Source organism: Neophocaena asiaeorientalis, unplaced genomic scaffold (assembly GCF_003031525.2).
Source record: "Neophocaena asiaeorientalis asiaeorientalis breed wild unplaced genomic scaffold, Neophocaena_asiaeorientalis_V1.1 scaffold294, whole genome shotgun sequence".
NCBI lineage: Eukaryota > Metazoa > Chordata > Mammalia > Artiodactyla > Phocoenidae > Neophocaena > Neophocaena asiaeorientalis.
The window spans coordinates 2343580-2362057 of record NW_020173945.1 but is presented as its reverse complement, the minus strand read 5'-3'; the positions used below and the strand labels follow the sequence as shown (position 1 = coordinate 2362057).

The 18478-nt window shown below is 44.4% G+C and overlaps 1 protein-coding gene across 1 annotated transcript in view; it reads left to right on the top strand.

Moving 5' to 3' along the window:
* The window catches only part of DRC11 (dynein regulatory complex subunit 11), a 165834-nt gene extending 150041 nt beyond the window's left edge, over positions 1-15793 (top strand). Inside the window, exons 17-19 of the mRNA XM_024752809.1 lie at positions 316-493; positions 8412-8650; positions 15227-15793. Of these exons, the coding sequence (XP_024608577.1) occupies positions 316-493; positions 8412-8650; positions 15227-15355 (546 nt within the window). The 3' untranslated portion in view covers positions 15356-15793. The remainder of the gene's footprint in view (positions 1-315; positions 494-8411; positions 8651-15226) is intronic.
* The last annotated feature ends 2685 nt before the right edge of the window (positions 15794-18478 follow it).

Sequence of the window (18478 nt, the reverse complement as noted above, 5' to 3'; positions counted from 1 at the left end):
TTCCTTCCGCTTGGAAATCCGCCCTGTTTCCCATTCTTAGGGTTAAGATGCTAGTACGTTCGGTCAGGTGCTTCCTTCCTTCCCCCTTTCCAAATCTGAACACCAGATTTAAGGAAAGGAAGTGCCAGCAGTTCAACCATGCGAACCAGGAACCACGTCCCGAGACCTGACCCAGAACAAACTCTAAGCAAGTGTGTTTGGGCATCACTTTTTAACCAACGAATGCCACAGTGCATCCAAGGCTATATTTTCTTTTGTTCTTAATTCTTTTTTTCTATGTGTGGGCTTATTTCTTCCCCTCTCTCTTCCTCCCAGATGGAACCTAAACGCCTGAAAAAACAGCTTCTCAAAATCCTGAAGCTCCTGAAACCAGATGACAGGGTTCTGATTGTGGGGACAACACAGCGACCTTTTGATGCTGAACTTCAACCTCTTTGCAAAGTTTATCAAAAAATTATTTTGGTTCCCAGACCAGACTATGCTTCCAGATATGGCAAGTACCCCTCACCCCTTCCAGTATGCAGTAACCGAAGCTGGGCCGTCCGGTGTGGGCTTGCATGCATGTGGGCTTGAGCCAGGAGGGTGGCCTTCGTCACCCGGTGACCATCAGAAGGTGATGTAAGTCCCAGTGCCCCAGGACGTCAGCGAACTCCAAGCCATAAACATAAACACCAGGTCCCAAGAGCAACAGATCTCTGTTCTGTTGTTAATGTAATTCTTTTTACCCAAGGCAAAAGGAAACAGGACAGGGATTATTATTTTGAGCCCTGAAGGAGACAAAAGCCCCTGTGGGTGAGAATTTTCCTTTTGACAGGTAGATTAGGGTCACTCAGCTTGTCCCCGTGGTGGTGATGTCTTTCCCGTGCAAAAGCATTTCTTTTCACCTGGTCGATTTTTTTTTTTCCAGGCTCAAAATACCAGTCCAAGAGAATGTTGATTTACTTAAACACTAAATAAAACAAGAGTTTACTTTTTTTCCATTTTTTCCCTTGGATAGACAGATTCAAAATCACTTCTTTTGAAACCTATTTTTAAATGGGAACAATACAAAAAAGTGACCCTGGGAGGCAGTGCAGTGAAATTGGGAAGAGCCGTGGCACGTGGGTTCTCACGAGCTCTGGTTCTGATCCTGGCTGTCCCGCCGAATAGCTGATGACCTTGAGAAGTAGGCTGACATTCTGAGCCTCCATTCTCTCAGCTCTAAAGTAGGAGAACTGTTCAGTTCCCAGGGCTGTGGTGACCCTTATATGAGATGGCTAGAATGCCCCACACCATCTCAGCTCCCGGAGAGCACAGGTGGAGGGGGAGAAGGTGGTGATGGGGGGCATGGAGGAGAAATATTTAAATGGCGGGTCAATAAATGGCCCAGGGAGCCGGCAGTGGTGCCGGTGGTGGTTTCCTTTATCGATTGCTGTGTGACAGACCTCCCCAGTGGCTTGAAACTACAAAGTACACCTCTCGTGATTCTGAAGGGCCACTGGACTCAGTGAGGGAGTTCTCCCCAAGGTGTTTCATGATGGCGCAGTAAATGGCGGCTGGGACTTCAGTCATCTGAAGACTGGACAGAGCTGGACAATCCGAGACCATTCCCTCCGTGACTGTACTGTTGCTGGCTGTCAGCTGGGAGCTCGCCTGGGGCTGGTGATCAGACCTCCTCTACCCGGCCCCTCCCCATGGCCTTCCACGGCGCGGCAGCTAGGTCCCCAGGGGGAACATCCTAAGGACAAACGTTTCAAGAGGTTCAGGCAGAAGCTGGAAGGATCCTTGTGACCCAGCTGCAGAAGTCACACAGAGTCACTTACACCACATTCTACTGGTCAAGAGAAAGTCACAGGCCAGCCCAAGTTCAAGGACAGTGGACTAGACAGCATGTGAATACCAAAGGTGCGACTCCTTGAGGGGTCGTCCCGGCCACCCATGGTAGTGGTGGTGGTGGTGGATTTGGTTTAGAGATGATAATGGTGTTGTTGGAAATGGCGGTGATGGTGACCACAGCCCGGTGGTGATGGAGATGATGGTGGTCGTGACCACAGCCTGGGGGTGATGGAGATGATGGTGATGATGGTGGTCACGACCGCAGCCTGGGGGTGATGGAGATGATGGTGGTCGTGACCACAGCCTGGTGGTGATGGAGATGATGGTGGTCGTGACTGCAGCCTGGTGGTGATGGAGATGATGGTGGTCACGACCGCAGCCTGGTGGTGATGGAGATGCTGGTGGTCGTGACCGCAGCCTGGTGGTGATGGAGATGATGGTGGTCACGACCGCAGCCTGGTGGTGATGGAGATGATGGTGGTCGTGACCGCAGCCTGGGGGTGATGGAGATGATGGTGGTCATGACCGCAGCCTGGTGGTGATGGAGATGCTGGTGGTCGTGACCACAGCCTGGTGGTGATGGAGATGCTGGTGGTCACGACCGCAGCCTGGTGGTGATGGAGATGATGGTGGTCGTGACCGCAGCCCGGGGGTGATGGAGATGCTGGTGGTCGTGACTGCAGCCCGGGGGTGATGGAGATGATGGTGGTCGTGACCGCAGCCTGGGGGTGATGGAGATGCTGGTGGTCATGGTGGCGGTCATGGTAGAGGAGATGGCAGTAGCGATGACATGGTAGCCATGGTGCATTGCTGATAAGAATAAACACTATTAGGTCGGACTTGGTTTCTATTCATCCTTCATTAGTCACAAGCACCACCAAAACAGAGAGGATGTATGTCCTTTCTGGTTGATCTTAAGTTCCTAGTCAGTGTGATTTGCTAGAAGAACAACCCTTTACTCCCCATACATTATAAACTCTTAGCTTATTAGCCACTCCGTTTGCAATATGCATTCGTTTCTGTCTTGATAAAGTGTGATCGTAATCACAATGTTACATGCAAAGCACAGGAAGACTTTGGGCGCAGTTATCTCTCCACCCATCTAGGGACTTCTCCATCTTCTGGGGCCTGCAAGCCCTCCACTGGATCCTTTGCAACCAGCCAGCATCAAAGGAAAAGAAAGAAAGATAGTATAAATGATCTCTCAGTAGATTTAGGGACCAGACTGAGGAGGGGCCAACAGTTCTTCTAGCCACATTGGCCAGAATGACTCACGAGGCCCCTCTGAGGTTCAAGGGGGCAGGGATGTGTAGTTTAGCCAAGGAAGGAGTCGACACAGAGATGGGTGAGCACCAGTGTTCTCTGCCCACTACAGAGGATTCCACGCTCCTGGCTTCATCAGAGCTTTCCCACTCCCGTGCCCCTTGGTTAGATTCTCTGTGTCTCTCTGACTCTCTCTCTCTCTCTGTATTGTATATATATTTTAAGCTATCTTAATGGAATAAGGTAGAGTATTATTAATTTTCAGGGCCTAGAACATTATTCTTGACTTTGAACAGTTTCGATTGTCTGACAAAACCATAGGCCCTTTCGAAATGGAGCTATTGATGTATAACAAGGACAGGTGTGTTCTTTTGATAAAGTGCCAGGACTCTCTAGGGACTCAGATCACAAGACAGATTCCAACTTGAATCCCCTCACAGCAGCATCGTGGGAGAGGAAGGAGGAAGCATCCCTTCACCGGTGGGCGGATGATAAACCTGCAGCAGTGGTCATCTTGGGCCCAGGGCTCTGTCCACTCAACCACGTGTGTCTCACATATTTCTTTCTCGGTGGGTGATTTGTTCAGGCTCCCATTCTCGCCAACATCATAAATGCTGCCCAGCGTTTCCCTCAGTGACCTTGAAGTTACCATAGCCACAGTGGCTGGGACATCTATCTTAAAGAAAGACTATTCCTGTCTTTGCAATGATCAAAAACGGTCTCTTGGGCTTCCCTGGTGGCGCAGTGGTTGAGAGTCCGCCTGCCGATGCAGGGGACACGGGTTCCGTGTCCCGGTCCGGGAGGATGCCTCATGCCGCAGAGCGGCTGGGCACCGTGAGCCATGGCCGCTGAGCCTGCGTGTCCAGAGCCTGTGCTCCACAACGGGAGAGGCCACAACAGTGAGAGGCCCGCGTACCACACACAAAAAAAAGGTCTCTTGCATCCTGTAAAGCCTGGGCTGCAGATCCATAACTTGGGCCCTTGCTTGTCCACCTGTCTGCTGGCAGCCGAGGGCCAAAGGTGCATGGAACACTCTCGATCCAACTTCTCAGATTCTCCAGGCGGTGTGGGGGAGTGACAGGGCTGAGAAGAGAAGGGTAGATCAGCCGGAGGAAACACGGTCCTTAAGGTTTACCAAATATAATTCAATAGCTACCTCCTTTCCCCAAATCAAGCGGTTTCCTTCAAAATGTCTCTGCAAAGAAAATCCACCCCCAGGTTGATTAATGCCATGTCTAGTCCCCAGAAATCCCTTTGGGCTTCCTTCTCTCCACGTTCCTCATGCCTCCTCCTGTCTCTCTTCCCCGGGGTCTGCTCCACTAATAACCCGATTCATCACAGGCCCCCCACCTTAGACCCTGCGTCTGCTCGGAGGGGTCCAGCCCATGTCTGTCTTTTTTTTTTTTTTTTAACATCTTTATTGGGGTATAACTGCTTTACAATGCTGTGTTAGTTTCTGCTTTATAACAAAGTGAATCAGCTGTACATATACATACATTCCCATATCTCCTCCCTGTTGCGTCTCCCACCCTCCCTATCCCACCCCTCTAGGTGGACACAAAGCACTGAGCTGATCTCCCTGTGCTATGCGGCTGCTTCCCACTAGCCATCTATTTTACATTTGGTAGTGTATATATGTCCATGCTACTCTCTCACTTTGCCCCAGCTTACCCTTCCCCCTCCCTGTGTCCTCAAGTCCATCCTCTACATCTGCATCTTTATTCCTGTCCAGCCCCTAGGTTCATTAGAACCTTTTTTTTTTTTAGATTCCATATATATGTGTTAGCACACGGTATTTGTTTTTCTCTTTCTGACTTACTTCACTCTGTATGACAGACTCTAGGTCTATCCACCTCACTACAAAATAACTCAATTTCGTTTCTTTTTCTGGAATCCTAGACTGCGGAGGCCAGAAGCTCATCCCGATCACATTATTCACCCTCTTGTGCTTTTGCGAAATCCCAAATAAAAATGAATTTTAAGAGACTGTGTCATCTCAAGCACTAGCCAGGATAGAATCAATTGGGAATGCCAAAAGCAGAGAAGGGGCCCCGAAGACCAGATTCCTTTCAGCCTAAAGAAGGGGAAGGGGATGGAGATTAGTCTGAAGAACTGAAGAGCCCTCTACATCCGAGAAAGGAAGGTAAAACACGGCAGCAGGTCCAGAGAGCCCCTCAGCTGCCTTGAACCGTTTTGTAGCCCTGGCCTCAGGTCCTCACGGCCACGCCCGTTGCCAGTCCCCAAGCCTGTTGTGCTTTTGTGCCCACCACCACCCCCTCCCCCGCTGGACCAAAGGCTTGGCAGCCTGCTCGTGGCTCCAGTACAGGCTGTGGGGCTTCCACTGCAATGAGCCACCAGGCTAGAGCTCCCTCCACGCCTGAATCCCCTCTTTGCCCCAGAGCAGCTATTTAAGGGCCAAGAACCCATGATCCGGTGGCTTTGTACAAGCAGTAGAAGCTGTTCTTTTAAAGGCTAGTACGTCTAGTTCATCGAACATGAGAAGGAAGTCAAGCCTGATTCTCTCTCCCCTTCTCTGGATCTGGAGATGGCTGGGGGCAAGTGGGCAAGTCCCACCGCAGCTGTGACTGCACCACCACTGAAAAATGATGAGCTTGGGGAAGTCATCAATGTTTTAGGTATTTTGACGAAGCTTGACCAAGACTTTACACGAATATCATACATGTTCATTGTCAATAGGGTGTTTACATGCCCACACTAGACCAGTTTTTTGCATCACTATTTTTTTATTGGAGTATCGTTGATCTACAATATCGTGTTAGTTTCAGGTATACAGCACAGTGATTCAGTTGTACGTATATATGTATATTCTTTTCCAGATTCTTATATGTTTTTACAAAATACTGAGTAGAGGTCCCTGTGCTATACAGTAAGTCCTTGTTGGTTATCTGCTTTATATATAGTAGTGTGTATCTGTTAATCCTGACATCTGCATCACTATTACTGAATCTTTACTTGCAGGGATTTTTGTGTTAAAATACAGGGAGGCTGTGACTTTCATAGCTTAACAGGGAGGCACGGGAGAGCTGATCTTTGTCGCTGGGAAGCCCTTGGCCCTCACTGTTTGTCCCCTCCACGCTGCAGGTAGGAATTTCACCCACGGGTGCCCAAGTCTGAAGCTGCTCTGGGTTCCCAGCCTGGGGTATCTACCAGGTCCTCAGGTTTAGGGGTTCTCACCAGTGACTGTCCCATAAAACGTGTTCCCTTCTCAGCACCCAGAGTCACCACTCAGACCTGTTTGCTCGGCTTCTAGATGTTATGAATGAGGACAGGAGACAGATGAGATCCCAAGGGATGGTGTCATCTGGTTGTTGTTGCTGCTGTGTGTTTTTACCACGGGCTGTGTCTCCTGATGTCTAACTCTACAGCAGTTGTATTTAGATAAGGGTAATCCTCCCCTGTTCCAATCTGTCTTTTACACAGATATGCTTAGAAATACTCTGTAGTTTATTTTGTGTTCGCTTTTATAATTGATGTTTTACTGAGCATTAGGAAACTGTGGTACAAAGTGGAATGACTTGATAGTAATAAAATACAGAAATAACAGTAATAAAGCTACAGAAGAGAAAGTGTCCACCATGTGCCAGAACAGTTCCTTCCAAGTGATTTGTACACATTCTTGTCCTTATTTCTCATAGCAGCTCGAGAAGTAAATCTTTCTACTCCCACTTTTACCTTAGATGGGTTCAGGTTCAGATAAACCCACCAAGGAAGTAGCAGTGTAGACACAGGAAAAAGATGTTGCTTTAGGCAAATTAGGGGGCCCCCGTGGCCCTTGCTGGTCTCACTGCAGCTTTCATCCCTTGATGGCTAACCTTCCACCGTTGGAAGACACCACAGGCCCCATGATAACATGCACCCCTTCCCAGCAACTCAGCTCACCTTGGGGCCAAGGATCCCCCGCCAAGGAGGACAGTGGAGGCGTATTTTTGGAATAACTCGTGGCCCCAAAAGCCAGACTCTGATGTGGGTGGGTCCTAGTTACGTTCCAAGTCATTCTATCCCTTGACAGTCATTGGACCTTTTCATCTCATCAGGTACTTTTGTTTTTTTTTTATTTTTATTTTTTTTATTTTTTTTTTATTTTTGCGGTACGTGGGCCTCTCACTTTTGTGGCCTCTCCCGTTGCGGAGCACAGGCTCCGGACACGCAGGCCCAGCAGCCATGGCTCACAGGCGCAGCCGCTCCGCGGCACGTGGGATCTTCCCGGACCGGGGCACGAGCCCGCGTCCCCCGCACTGGCAGGCGGACTCTCAACCACTGCGCCACCAGGGAAGCCCTCATCAGGTACTTTTGGATCAATGTAGTTAGATGCTGCAGTCACGTCACACACCTGACAGTGCTCAGAATATGCAGTAATCTTCAGTTGTTTAAACACTGCTTCAAATATTCCTCAAGGAAGGTCAAAATGCTCTAGAGACATCTGGCCGAATCTTCTCAGTACCGCGGCTGGTTCTGATACGGAAGGCCTTACCCTGTCTGCATCCTTCCTCACCATCTGGATAGAACTAAACACACCACAGCAAGTCTCATTTATTTCCCTGGAGCCTCTCTTGACAGAATAGACATAGTTCTCAAAGTGTAATCTCGTCTCAAATGCTGTATGGGAGACCATCCTATCTCTATGGTTAAGTAAACATCAGGGATAATTTCATAATTCATCTTCACAGCATCCCTGTGTTCTACGTGAAATCTCCCGGTCACCCCAGGTCCCACTGGCCCACACAACAACAGGACTCCCATCGGGTAGATCTGTTAATCTGTGCTGTTTTTCCATTGTTGGGGGCAGAGAATAAAGGGTCCAGTTGCTCTGTCTAATAGGACCTGTGGGACAGTGTCTTACACCCAACGGGAAACGAGCCCTGCCGTGGCTGATAGAAATTGGACTCTGCGTTCCAATTCCACGCATAAAAATCATGTAAGAAATGAACTTTATAGGTCAAACAAGTCAGACTCCTACTTAGCCAAATGCCATAGACACCCACGTAAATTTCCAATGTTGGAAGATTTTGAACATCTTTGAAAGTACCACCCTAAAACTATACTGACCCTAGTTTAATTTTTCCTTGTCAATTCAAGGGGCTCGTAGTCTGCAGACCTCAGGGCCATCCACGTGCATCCCTTATGCTTGAAAATCCCTTGGGGCAGAGCATTTGGTCAGGTGGCTTCCTGCTCATTTGAATTACAAATTGGAGCAGACCTCCTGTGCTCTCCTTTCTTGGTGAGCCACTGCTTTGTCCTGGGAACTGGGTCAATGCTGCTTTCTCTGTGGTGACTCCTGTTCTCTGCCTTTTCCATCATTTTGGATACAACAGTTTTGTGGAAAGAAATCATTCAGCGCCACGGCGGAGTCATCACCGGTGCCCTGAGTGTCAGTTGCTTGGCAAAGATCACCGATGGCTTCACCCAGGGCCACATCGTCCAAGTGGTGAAGGAGGTGCTCACGGAGCGCAGAATCCGGCAGCAATCTCACAAGCCGCTCACCGCCCTCGAGTTCATCGCGTCTCTCACCAGCATGAGTCCCGTCTACCAAGAGGAAGAAGAGAGCTTTAAGGTAAACGCAACGCCTACCTGGCCAGGTCCTAGCAGCAAACACTTGTCACGTCACCTCCTCCCTCCAGTCCCCTGGGATTCATGCATTTGGACTCTACCATACCCAGTCACCTCCCTCCAGTCCCCTGGGATTCATGCATTTGGACTCTACCATACCCAGTAAAATTTAGAAACTCGAAATTTGGGGGCCACAGTATTTTTCTGGCCTTAGCAGTAAAGCACATGTCTTCCAAATTTTAGGAAAATTGTGATCCATGACCTTATAAATGAACAGCCGAATTGCAGAACTGAGTAGCGGCTTCAAAACCATTGGATTTGCACACACACACACACACACACCACACACACACACACCCCTCTCTTGGTTCTCACTGGTTTTTACTTCATAATTCACATAATGGAACAAGTTTTGCATGGAAAAAACCAGTCCCTAAACAGTGTACTTCCAGCCAACGCTTCTTTTGCTCCATATTTGCCCTGGTGCACGTCATCTTCTAGTACACTTGCGATAGGAAATCACAAGAAAATTCACCAACATTTAGTTTTCCTTTTTTTTTTTTTTTTTTTGCGGTACACGGACCTCTCACTGCTATGGCCTCTCCCATTGCGGAGCACAGGCTCCGGACGCGCAGGCTCAGCGGCCATGGCTCACGGGCCCAGCCGCTCCGCGGCATGTGGGGTCCTCCCAGACCGGGGTACGAACCCGCGTCCCCTGCATCGGCAGGCGGACTCCCAACCACTGCGCCACCAGGGAAGCCCTAGTTTTTGTATTTTTGAACACACCCTGATATGTTCACGGAACTTTTTAGATCTGGAGGAAGCTTTGAGAATTAACTCTTCATATCCCTCGATATGGGAGGAAAAGAAGTAGCCAAGAGTGATGTGCCTGTTCCAGGTACAATGAGTTTTAGAGCCTTCGTCCCCAAGGCCCAGGCCAGCAGGCAACCCCTCCAAATCCTTTGAATACGAATGAGTACAGCTGTGTTCTCTTTCTGAACCTGAAGGTAGTTTTCTTGGCCAACTGGGAAAAAAAGGGAGGAGAGCTGTATCCATGCAACTATATCCACCACCGTCTTAGCCATGCAGTCACCGGAAAGAGAGTTGGAATTCCCGTTCAAGCCCCTGGTCTCTGAAAGCCTGCTTGGGGTTAGGAAAATTCCCTCTACGACGTGTCACTTTTCCACCAACTCTAGAAACTCTTTCCCCTCTGCTTTACTGCTGATGCTTAAATGAAGGTTGAAAACAGTCTCAATACGGATCCCCAAAATAACGATCTGCACAAGGGTTGCACAAGTAGTGGATCTTGATCTTGATCTGCACAAGTAGTTTCATTAGGTCCCATTTGTTTATTTTTGTTTTTATTTCTCTAGGAGGTGGGTCAGAAAGGATCTTGCTGTGATTTCTGTCATTGAGTGTTCTGCCACTGTTTTCCTCTAAGGGTTTTGTAGTGTCTGGCCTTACATTTAGGTTTTTCATCCACTTTGAGTTTATTTTTATGTATGGTGTTAGGGAGTGTTCTAATTTCATTCTTTTACATGTAGCTGTCTGTTTTTCCCAGAACCATTTATTGAAGGGGTGTCTTTTCTCTATTGTATATTCTTGCCTCTTGCCTCCTTTATCAAAAATAAGGTGACCATACGTGCATGGGTTTATCTCTGGGCTTTCTATCCTGTTCCAGTGATCTATATTTCTGTTTTTGTGCCAGTACCCTACTGGCTTGATTACTGTAGCTTTGTAGTATAGTCTGAAGTCAGGGAGCCAGATTCCTCCAGCTCCGTTTTTCTTTCTCAAGATTGCTTTGGCTATTCGGGGTCTTTTGTGTTTCCATGCAAATTGTGAAATTTTTTGTTCTAGTCCTGTGAAGTCTGCCATTGGTATTTTGATAGGGATTGCACTGAACCTGTAGATTGCTTTGGGTAGTATAGTCATTTTCACAATGTTGATTCTTCCAATCCAAGAACATGGTATATCTCTCCATGTGTTTGTATCAGCTTTAATTTCTTTCATCGTGTCTTATAGTTTTCTGCATACAGGTCTTTTGTCTCCTTAGATTTATTTATTCTAGGGAGATTTATTCCCAGGTATTTTATTCTTTATCTTCTCAAGGAACCAGCTTTTAGTTTTATTGATCTTTGCTATTGTTTCCTTCATTTCTTTTTCATTTATTTCTGATCTGATCTTTATGATTTCTTTCCTTCTGCTAACTGTGTGAATTTTTTGTTCTTCTTTCTCTAATTACTTTAGGGGTAAGGTTCAGATGTTTATTTGAGATGTTTTCTGTTCCTTGAGGTAGGATTGTATTGCTATAAACTTCCCTCTTAGAACTGCTTTTGCTGCATCCCATAGGTTTTGGGTCGTTGTGTTTTCATTGTCATTTGTTTCTAGGTATTTTTTGATTTCCTCTTTGATTTCTTCAGTGATCTCTTATTTAGTAGTGTATTGTTTAGCCTCCATGTGTTTGTATTTTTTACAGATTTTTTCCTGTAATTGATGTCTAGCCTCATAGCATTGTGGTCGGAAAAGATACTTGATACGATTTCAATTTTCTTAAGTTTACCAAGGCTTGATTTGTGACCCAAGGTATGATCTGTCCTAGAGAATGTTCCATGAGCAATTGAGAAGAAAGTGTATCCTGTTGTTTTTGGATGGAATGTCCTATAAATATCAATTAAGTCCATCTTGTTTAATGTATCATTTAAAGCTTGTGTTTCCTTATTTATTTTCATTTTGGATGATCTTTCGATTGGTCAAAGTGGGGTGTTAAAGGCCCCTACTATGATTGTGTTACTGTTGATTTCTTCTTTTATGTCCCCTTTTATAAAAGGAGAAATAACTCTCTACCTAAAATTTGTATCCAGCTAAATTAACATCCAAGAGATCGGAAAAAATAAAGATACTTTAAGACACACAAAGATTGAGATAGTGTCCTACTCACTTAGCATTTGCCTTATGTATTGAGGTGCTCCTATGTTGGGTGCATAAATATTTACAATTGTTATATCTTCTTCTTGATAGATCCCTTGATCATTATGTAGTGTCCTTCTTTGTCTCTTGTAATAGTCTTTATTTGAAAGTCTGTTTTGTCTGATATGAGAATTGTCACTCCAGCTTTCTTTTGATTTCCATTTACATGGAATATCATTTTCCATCCCCTCACTTTCAGTCTGTACGTGTCCCTAGGTCTGAAGTGGGTCTCTTGTTGACAGCATATGTATGGGTCTTGTTTTTGTATCTGTTCATCCAGTCTATGTCTTTTGGTTGGAGCATTTAATCCATTTACATTTAAGGTAATTATCGATATGTATATTCCTATTACCATTTTCTTAATTGTTTTCGGTTTGTTATTGTAGGTCTTCTTCTCTTGTGTTTCCTGCCAAGAGAAGTTCCTTTAGCATTTGTTGTACAGCTGAATTTGGTGGTGCTGAATTCTCTTAGCTTTTGCTTGTCTGTAAAGGTTTTAATTTCTCCCTCGAATCTGAATGAGATCCTTGCTGGGTAGAGTAATCTTGGTTGTAGGATTTTCCCCTTCATCACTTTAAATATGTCCTGCCACTCCCTTCTGGCTTGCAGAGTTTCTGCTGACCCCACATCCATTTCTGCTTCCTGTCATATCTCCAGGACTTGGCACAGCTCCTGGTCCCACCTAGATGTTCAGTTAACTTGTTTAGCGGCAAATGGATTGAGCAGATGGATAGAAGGAATGAAACTGTCACTCTGCCGAGTAATGTGATTCCATGGCTGTAGTTGCTGGTAATCAGGTCTATCATTTTCACCCTGAGAAATTTCACCCAGCTGCACTTCTGACAACATGTCAGACTAGGGTCTTGCAGATTCTCCAAACACATGTACCTGCACAATGGACATGATGGAGAAGATATTGAATGATAATGATGTAATAGTTTTAATAGTGTTAGCTAATACTTATGACTACTTATGTGCCAGGCACCCTATTAACTCAGTTAGACCACACCATTTACCCTATTTTGCAGATGGGGTAAGTGAGTTATAATGAGGTGTAGTAGGCAGAATATTGGCTCCCCAAAGAGGTCTACATCTGGGTCCCTGGAACCTGGGCCTATGTTAGGTTACATGGCAAAGGGGAATTAACGTTTCAGATGGAATAAGTTTGCTAATCAGCTGACCTTAAGACAGATTACCCTGAATTATCCTTATGAGTCCAGTGTAATCATAAAAGTTAGAAGAGGGCACAAGAAGAGAAACCAGAGAAATGGCAGTGTGAGGAATCATTGAGACTCCAGGTAGCACAACACTGCTAGCTCAAAGCTAGAGATGGGGCCACAAGCCAGGATAGCCGGTGGCCTCTGGAAACTACAAAAGACAAGGGGACAGATTCTCCCCTGGAACTCCAGAAAGGAACACAGCCTGCAGACACCTTGATTTTAGCCCCATAAGACCCATTTTGGACTTCTGATCTACAGAACTATAAGATAATAAGTGTTTTTTTAAGCCATGTGGTAATTTGCTGCAGCAGCCAAAACAAACCAAACAAACAAACAAAAACCACAAGAGGCAAAATGACTTGTTCCAGGTCACACAGCTTAAAAGGAGTAGAGCTAAAATTCAAATCTCGCTCCAAAGCCAATTTTATTGACCATATTCCATACTGTGCCTCAGTAAATTAGGAGTCCATCACCTTAAGTACTTGGCCACCTCACCTTACGTTGAAAGGCGAGTCAGTGCTTAAAGAAGAATGAGAAAATCCCCAAGTGCCAGAAACAAAGATAAATCTCAAACACAGGGACAAACAGATGCCTGGCATGTAGCAGAGAGAGAAATAAACGATAGAAAACAAAGATTAGGAGTTGAAGCAGATAAAATGACAAATCTGCTACTTCTGTGACTGGATCTTTGATATCCCAATATCACCAAGGAGCATTAGCTTCTATACACCCTATAAGTCCTGGTTCTGGATGTGGGTTTAGAGAACCACGTGGAAGCAAGTGCAGTACTGCTAGGGAGGTAGGTATCATGAGAGAGAGAGAGAGGCCAAAACAAATCTGAAAATCAAAATTCCAAAACATTTTAGGAAATCTAGTGTTACATACAATCTTCAAACAAAAATGATTAAAAGACAATAATTTAAACAAAAACATTTAGATTAATATGATTAAGATGTTCAAGAAAATAAATGAAGGCATAACTTCCATTAGAGATACATACAAAGTTTTGAAACAAAGACAGGCAGAAATGGAATAAAAACATAATTATGAAAAAATCACAAAAAGAAAGCTTTGAAATGAAAAATAAGGTAACTAACATAAAAAGCCAAAAAATAAAAGAGGTGTGAACTCTTCACAACTTTTTCACAGCTCCCCCCAGAAGGCAACATAGAAAAATAAAAACATAAAACCTGTAAACTGCAAGTAAGAACCTTTGAAGACACTGACACCCAACTAATAGCAGTTCTAGAAGAAGAGAAGAAATGTCAGAGCAACAATTATTTGAAGAAGTACTTGCTGAGAATTTTCCTTAATTAAAGACGTGACTTCTTAGGTTAAAAACAAACTCCACATGACCAGCAGAACACATGAAACAAATCTACATCTACATGCATTATTGTGAACCTAAGAACAAGGCAACAAGTCAGTCTTAAGACACCAGATTACCTGCAAAGAAGCAACTGGGAGATCAGACATCTCCTTGGCAAAAATAGACACCAGAAGAAAGTGAGAGTATATCTGCAAAGTGCTGAGGAAAAATAACTGTTTACCTAAAATTTGTATCCAGCTAAACTAACATCCAAGAGATCGGAAAAAATAAAGATACTTTAAGACACACAAAGACTGAGATAGTGTCCAACTCACACACTTCAGACTGCAGTTTGGAAATATCAAATAAAATTGAAGATGCTCATGACCGACAACCAGGAATTCTATTTCTGTGTATATGCCCTAGGGAAGTTTTCTCATTTGTGTATAAGGAGATATAAAAGTTGTGAATTTCAACACGGTTCATAATAACAAAATATTGGAAATGACCTATATGTCCGTTAATGGGCGAATTGATAAGTAAGTTGTAGCATAGTCATTTAATGAAATAATATAACCACAGAGCTTGTAGACCGAAGTGTTTCTCAGATTTCAAATAAATATGAAAGTTGAGAAAAATGTCATCACAGGGCCAGATGCAATCATTAAGTGCTTTGGGGTATTTTGGCTCCAGTATTTCTGCCATGTTTTTAACAGTATCCCTCAGTCCAGCTGCTGGTGGCCTTGTCTGAACCATAGGGAGCCATTCACATTACCAAGAAAACCCACACCTTCGGGATAGAGCAAGCTTCCCAGGAAGTCAGGTGACTTAGTTGGGAAGGGTCATTGGTTAGATCTGGCCAGTGATCCTCCTTAACTGTTAACTCCTTGAGATAGAAGTTTCAAATTGTATAGAAATACAGGTTGGTAAACCCATGTAGAAAGAATTTGTATTGAACATACATTAAATGCCCAACATTTAATGGCTGCTTGCCCCTTTCTGTTCAGTGAGCTTTTCTTTATTTTTAAGGGCATACTAGTGAATTCACATCATTTTGATATTTTCCTGAACGTCTGTTCGATTTCAGGACTGGTACGCCAAGACCCCTATGAGTAAAAAGCGAGCCTTGGCATTAACAGGAGATAACAAAGAAAACGAAAAGGACAAAGGAAAAGAGAAGGAGAAGAAAGGGATAAAGGAGAAAAAGAAAAAGTAATGCCTCTCTGAGGAGCCAGGGATGGAGGTGGGCCCGACTCTCCAGGGAGGAGATTGACCATTGCCTGTGTGAAGACCCACACTGATGCCCTACGTCCACCAGCCCTGCCCTCGCTCAGTTAGATCTTTGTAGGCTGACCACCAAGTTAGTTTTGCATAACAAATATTTCTAGACCTTGTAATTATTTCTTAATCTATATAAAGTTTGTATATAAGCAAAACTCACTCTTCACACACTCCACAATCTATCCCAGTTGGACACTTCATCTCATCGGTACTAGTTGCTAAATTTAAATTTTGATCCTAGAAAATACCCTAATCTGACAACTAGTAAATTCAGTCAGTCATCGGTGCTACTAGCTTTTTATTAATAATCTTGCACATATTTTAATAAATTAATTCTTTGCTCTATTCATGTATTCTATATAATGGAATAAAAACTTTTTCTTGGACTGACTCAGTAATTTGGTTGCTGGAGCTAAAAAAGATCTTTTAAATTAACGCTTTCAATCTTCTGACTTTGAAGATGAGGAAACTAAGGCCCAGGGCCACACAGCTAATATTTGGAACATTGGAGCTATGTCATTGCCTCTTAGTTCCTGGGTTCCTGCTCTTGGGAAACACTGGAGCAGCGGCGGGCCACTGGCTAGATGAAAACGACCCCAAATGGGGTATAAGTAGGAGAAGAGAAACTCTAAATAAAGAAGTAAGAAATTCTAAGAAAGAAAAAGATTAAAGAATAGAAAGGTGAGGGTCAAAAGATAAATTTCAATTTTGTAAGAATCTGAAAGGTTACTTGGTGGCATATTGTAAGTAACCCGCTTCTAAATTGTGGTGAGAACACAAAGGAAGGAGACAAATTGAGCTGCGATAAATTTACTGGAATTTAATTCAAATTAACTATTGCGCAGTTTTTGGTTACACCGCAGAAAGTTCTACAATCTCCTACTCCGTAGACCAAGCTAGATCTCCAGGCTTTCCTGGGATTTTCAGCGGGTTAGATCTTTAATGCCCAAAACTACCAGTGGTTCCCAGCTGTCTTCTGGCCACCAGCACATACCTCTCAGCCTGTGTCTGTACAGGACATAAATACAAATTAGGACAGAAAGAGACAGCCCCAGGCTCCCGTGCTCTGCATGTGCTCTGTACAAACTGGAAGACCATCCCTCAGAGTCTGTCCTCTTGAACAAACTCCACCTTCCCGGTGCCCCGCGGTAGATTTGCCTTCTCATACCAAAGGAACCCCAATTTCTGCAGACGGTCTGCCTGCCCTCCCCTTACCCACCCCAGACTGTGCCTGGCCAAGGCTCAAAGTGGCCTGAGAGGTGGGCGGACTCCACATCCTAAGCTCAGAGAGCAGTGAAATGTTCGTCTCTCCAGGGTGGCCCACGGAGACCCTTTCTTTCACATGTCATGGGAGCAGACTCTTGGTTTTGACCCAAGATGAGCGCTCCAAGCTCTAGGGTTTGGTGTTCATTGCAAAATAATAGGATCTGGATTGTAAAGCAATGAAAATCATGATTGTAAAGGAATAAGCGTTATGAAAATGTTAATGGTGGACAACACCTTTTAACTTGGTCTGACTGTGATAAACAAGCACACTTTTCAGAACTCATACAAACCTGTGGAGGTAAAGCTTACTAAACAATTACTAGTTAATTTATAGAAAATGAAACAGACCCACAAACATAGAAAACAAACTTATGGTTACCAAAGGGGGAGGTGGGAGGATGTTAGGAGTCTGGATTAACACATACACACTACTGTATCTGTAGCACAGGGAACTAACTATTCAAAATCTTGTAATAACCCATAATGGAAAAGAATATGAAGAAGAATATATATATATATATATATCTGAATCACTTCACTGGTCACCTGAAACTAACACAACCTTGTAAATCAAGTATACTTCAATAGAAAATTAAAGAATTTAAATGGCCACATGTGGCTAGAGTGCCTAGCATATTGAACAGTGCAGCTTTGGAGTAATTTTGAGTCTTAAAAATTGGTAACGGTCATCTAAATATCATCCCTATGGGCTCACTCTCTCATGGCACTGAGACGTGATCTCCACTGGCCCCTCTGTTTTCTCCCAAACTGTGACTCCCTGCCCTTTCCAGTGCTAGGTTTTCACTCTGTTCCACGTGGCTCCCATCAGCCAGCCCCACCTGGTTACCAAGAACCACTATGTCCTCCCACCCCAGCCGGCTTTGCCCAGCTCACAGGTGCCCTCAACTCTGTACAGAGTGGGCCCCCTTGTAGGTCACTGCAAACTGCACAAGAGCCTGACAAGCTATAGCCCAGCACTTGACGGTATTTGTACCATGGCGTCCTGCTCTGTATGTGTGCCAGGGGATGGGTAGATTCCTGCACGTATACTCACGAAAATATATTTCACTTTTTTTATACAAGTGGTTACATAGCGTATATATTGTTCCACTCCCTTGCTCTTTTCACTTAATAATATACCTTGGGTATTGTTTCATATCAGCACACACAGATTGGCCTCATTTTACATTAGCTATGTAGCACCCACCTGGTGGATATAGCATAATTCATCTGACCAGTCCACTCTTGGTCAGACATTTAGATTACATCCACCCTTTGCTATTACATCAGTGCTACAATGAATACCTTTAAACGTTCTTCTGTGTGGACATGTACAGGAGAAAGATCTGTGGGATAAATCCCTAAAAACAGAAGTTACGGCAACGGAATGCTATGCAGTCATTAAAAAGGATGAAATAATGCCATTTACAGCCACATGGATTATTAACTACAGATTATCATACTAAGTGAAGTAAGTCAGAAAGACAAATATCACATGTTATCACTTACATGTGGAATCTAAAATATGACACAAATGAACTTACCTATGAAACAGAAACAGACTCACAGACATAGAGAACAGTCTTGTGGTTGCCAAGGGGGAGGGGGGGAGAGGGATGGGGTGGGAGGCTGGGTTAGCAGATGCAAACTATTATATATAGGATGGATAGACAACAAGGTCCTACTGTATAGCACAGGGAACTATACTCAATATCCTGTGATAAATCACTTTGCTGTATAGCAAAAATTAACACAACATTGTAAATCATCTATACTTCAATAAAAACAGAAG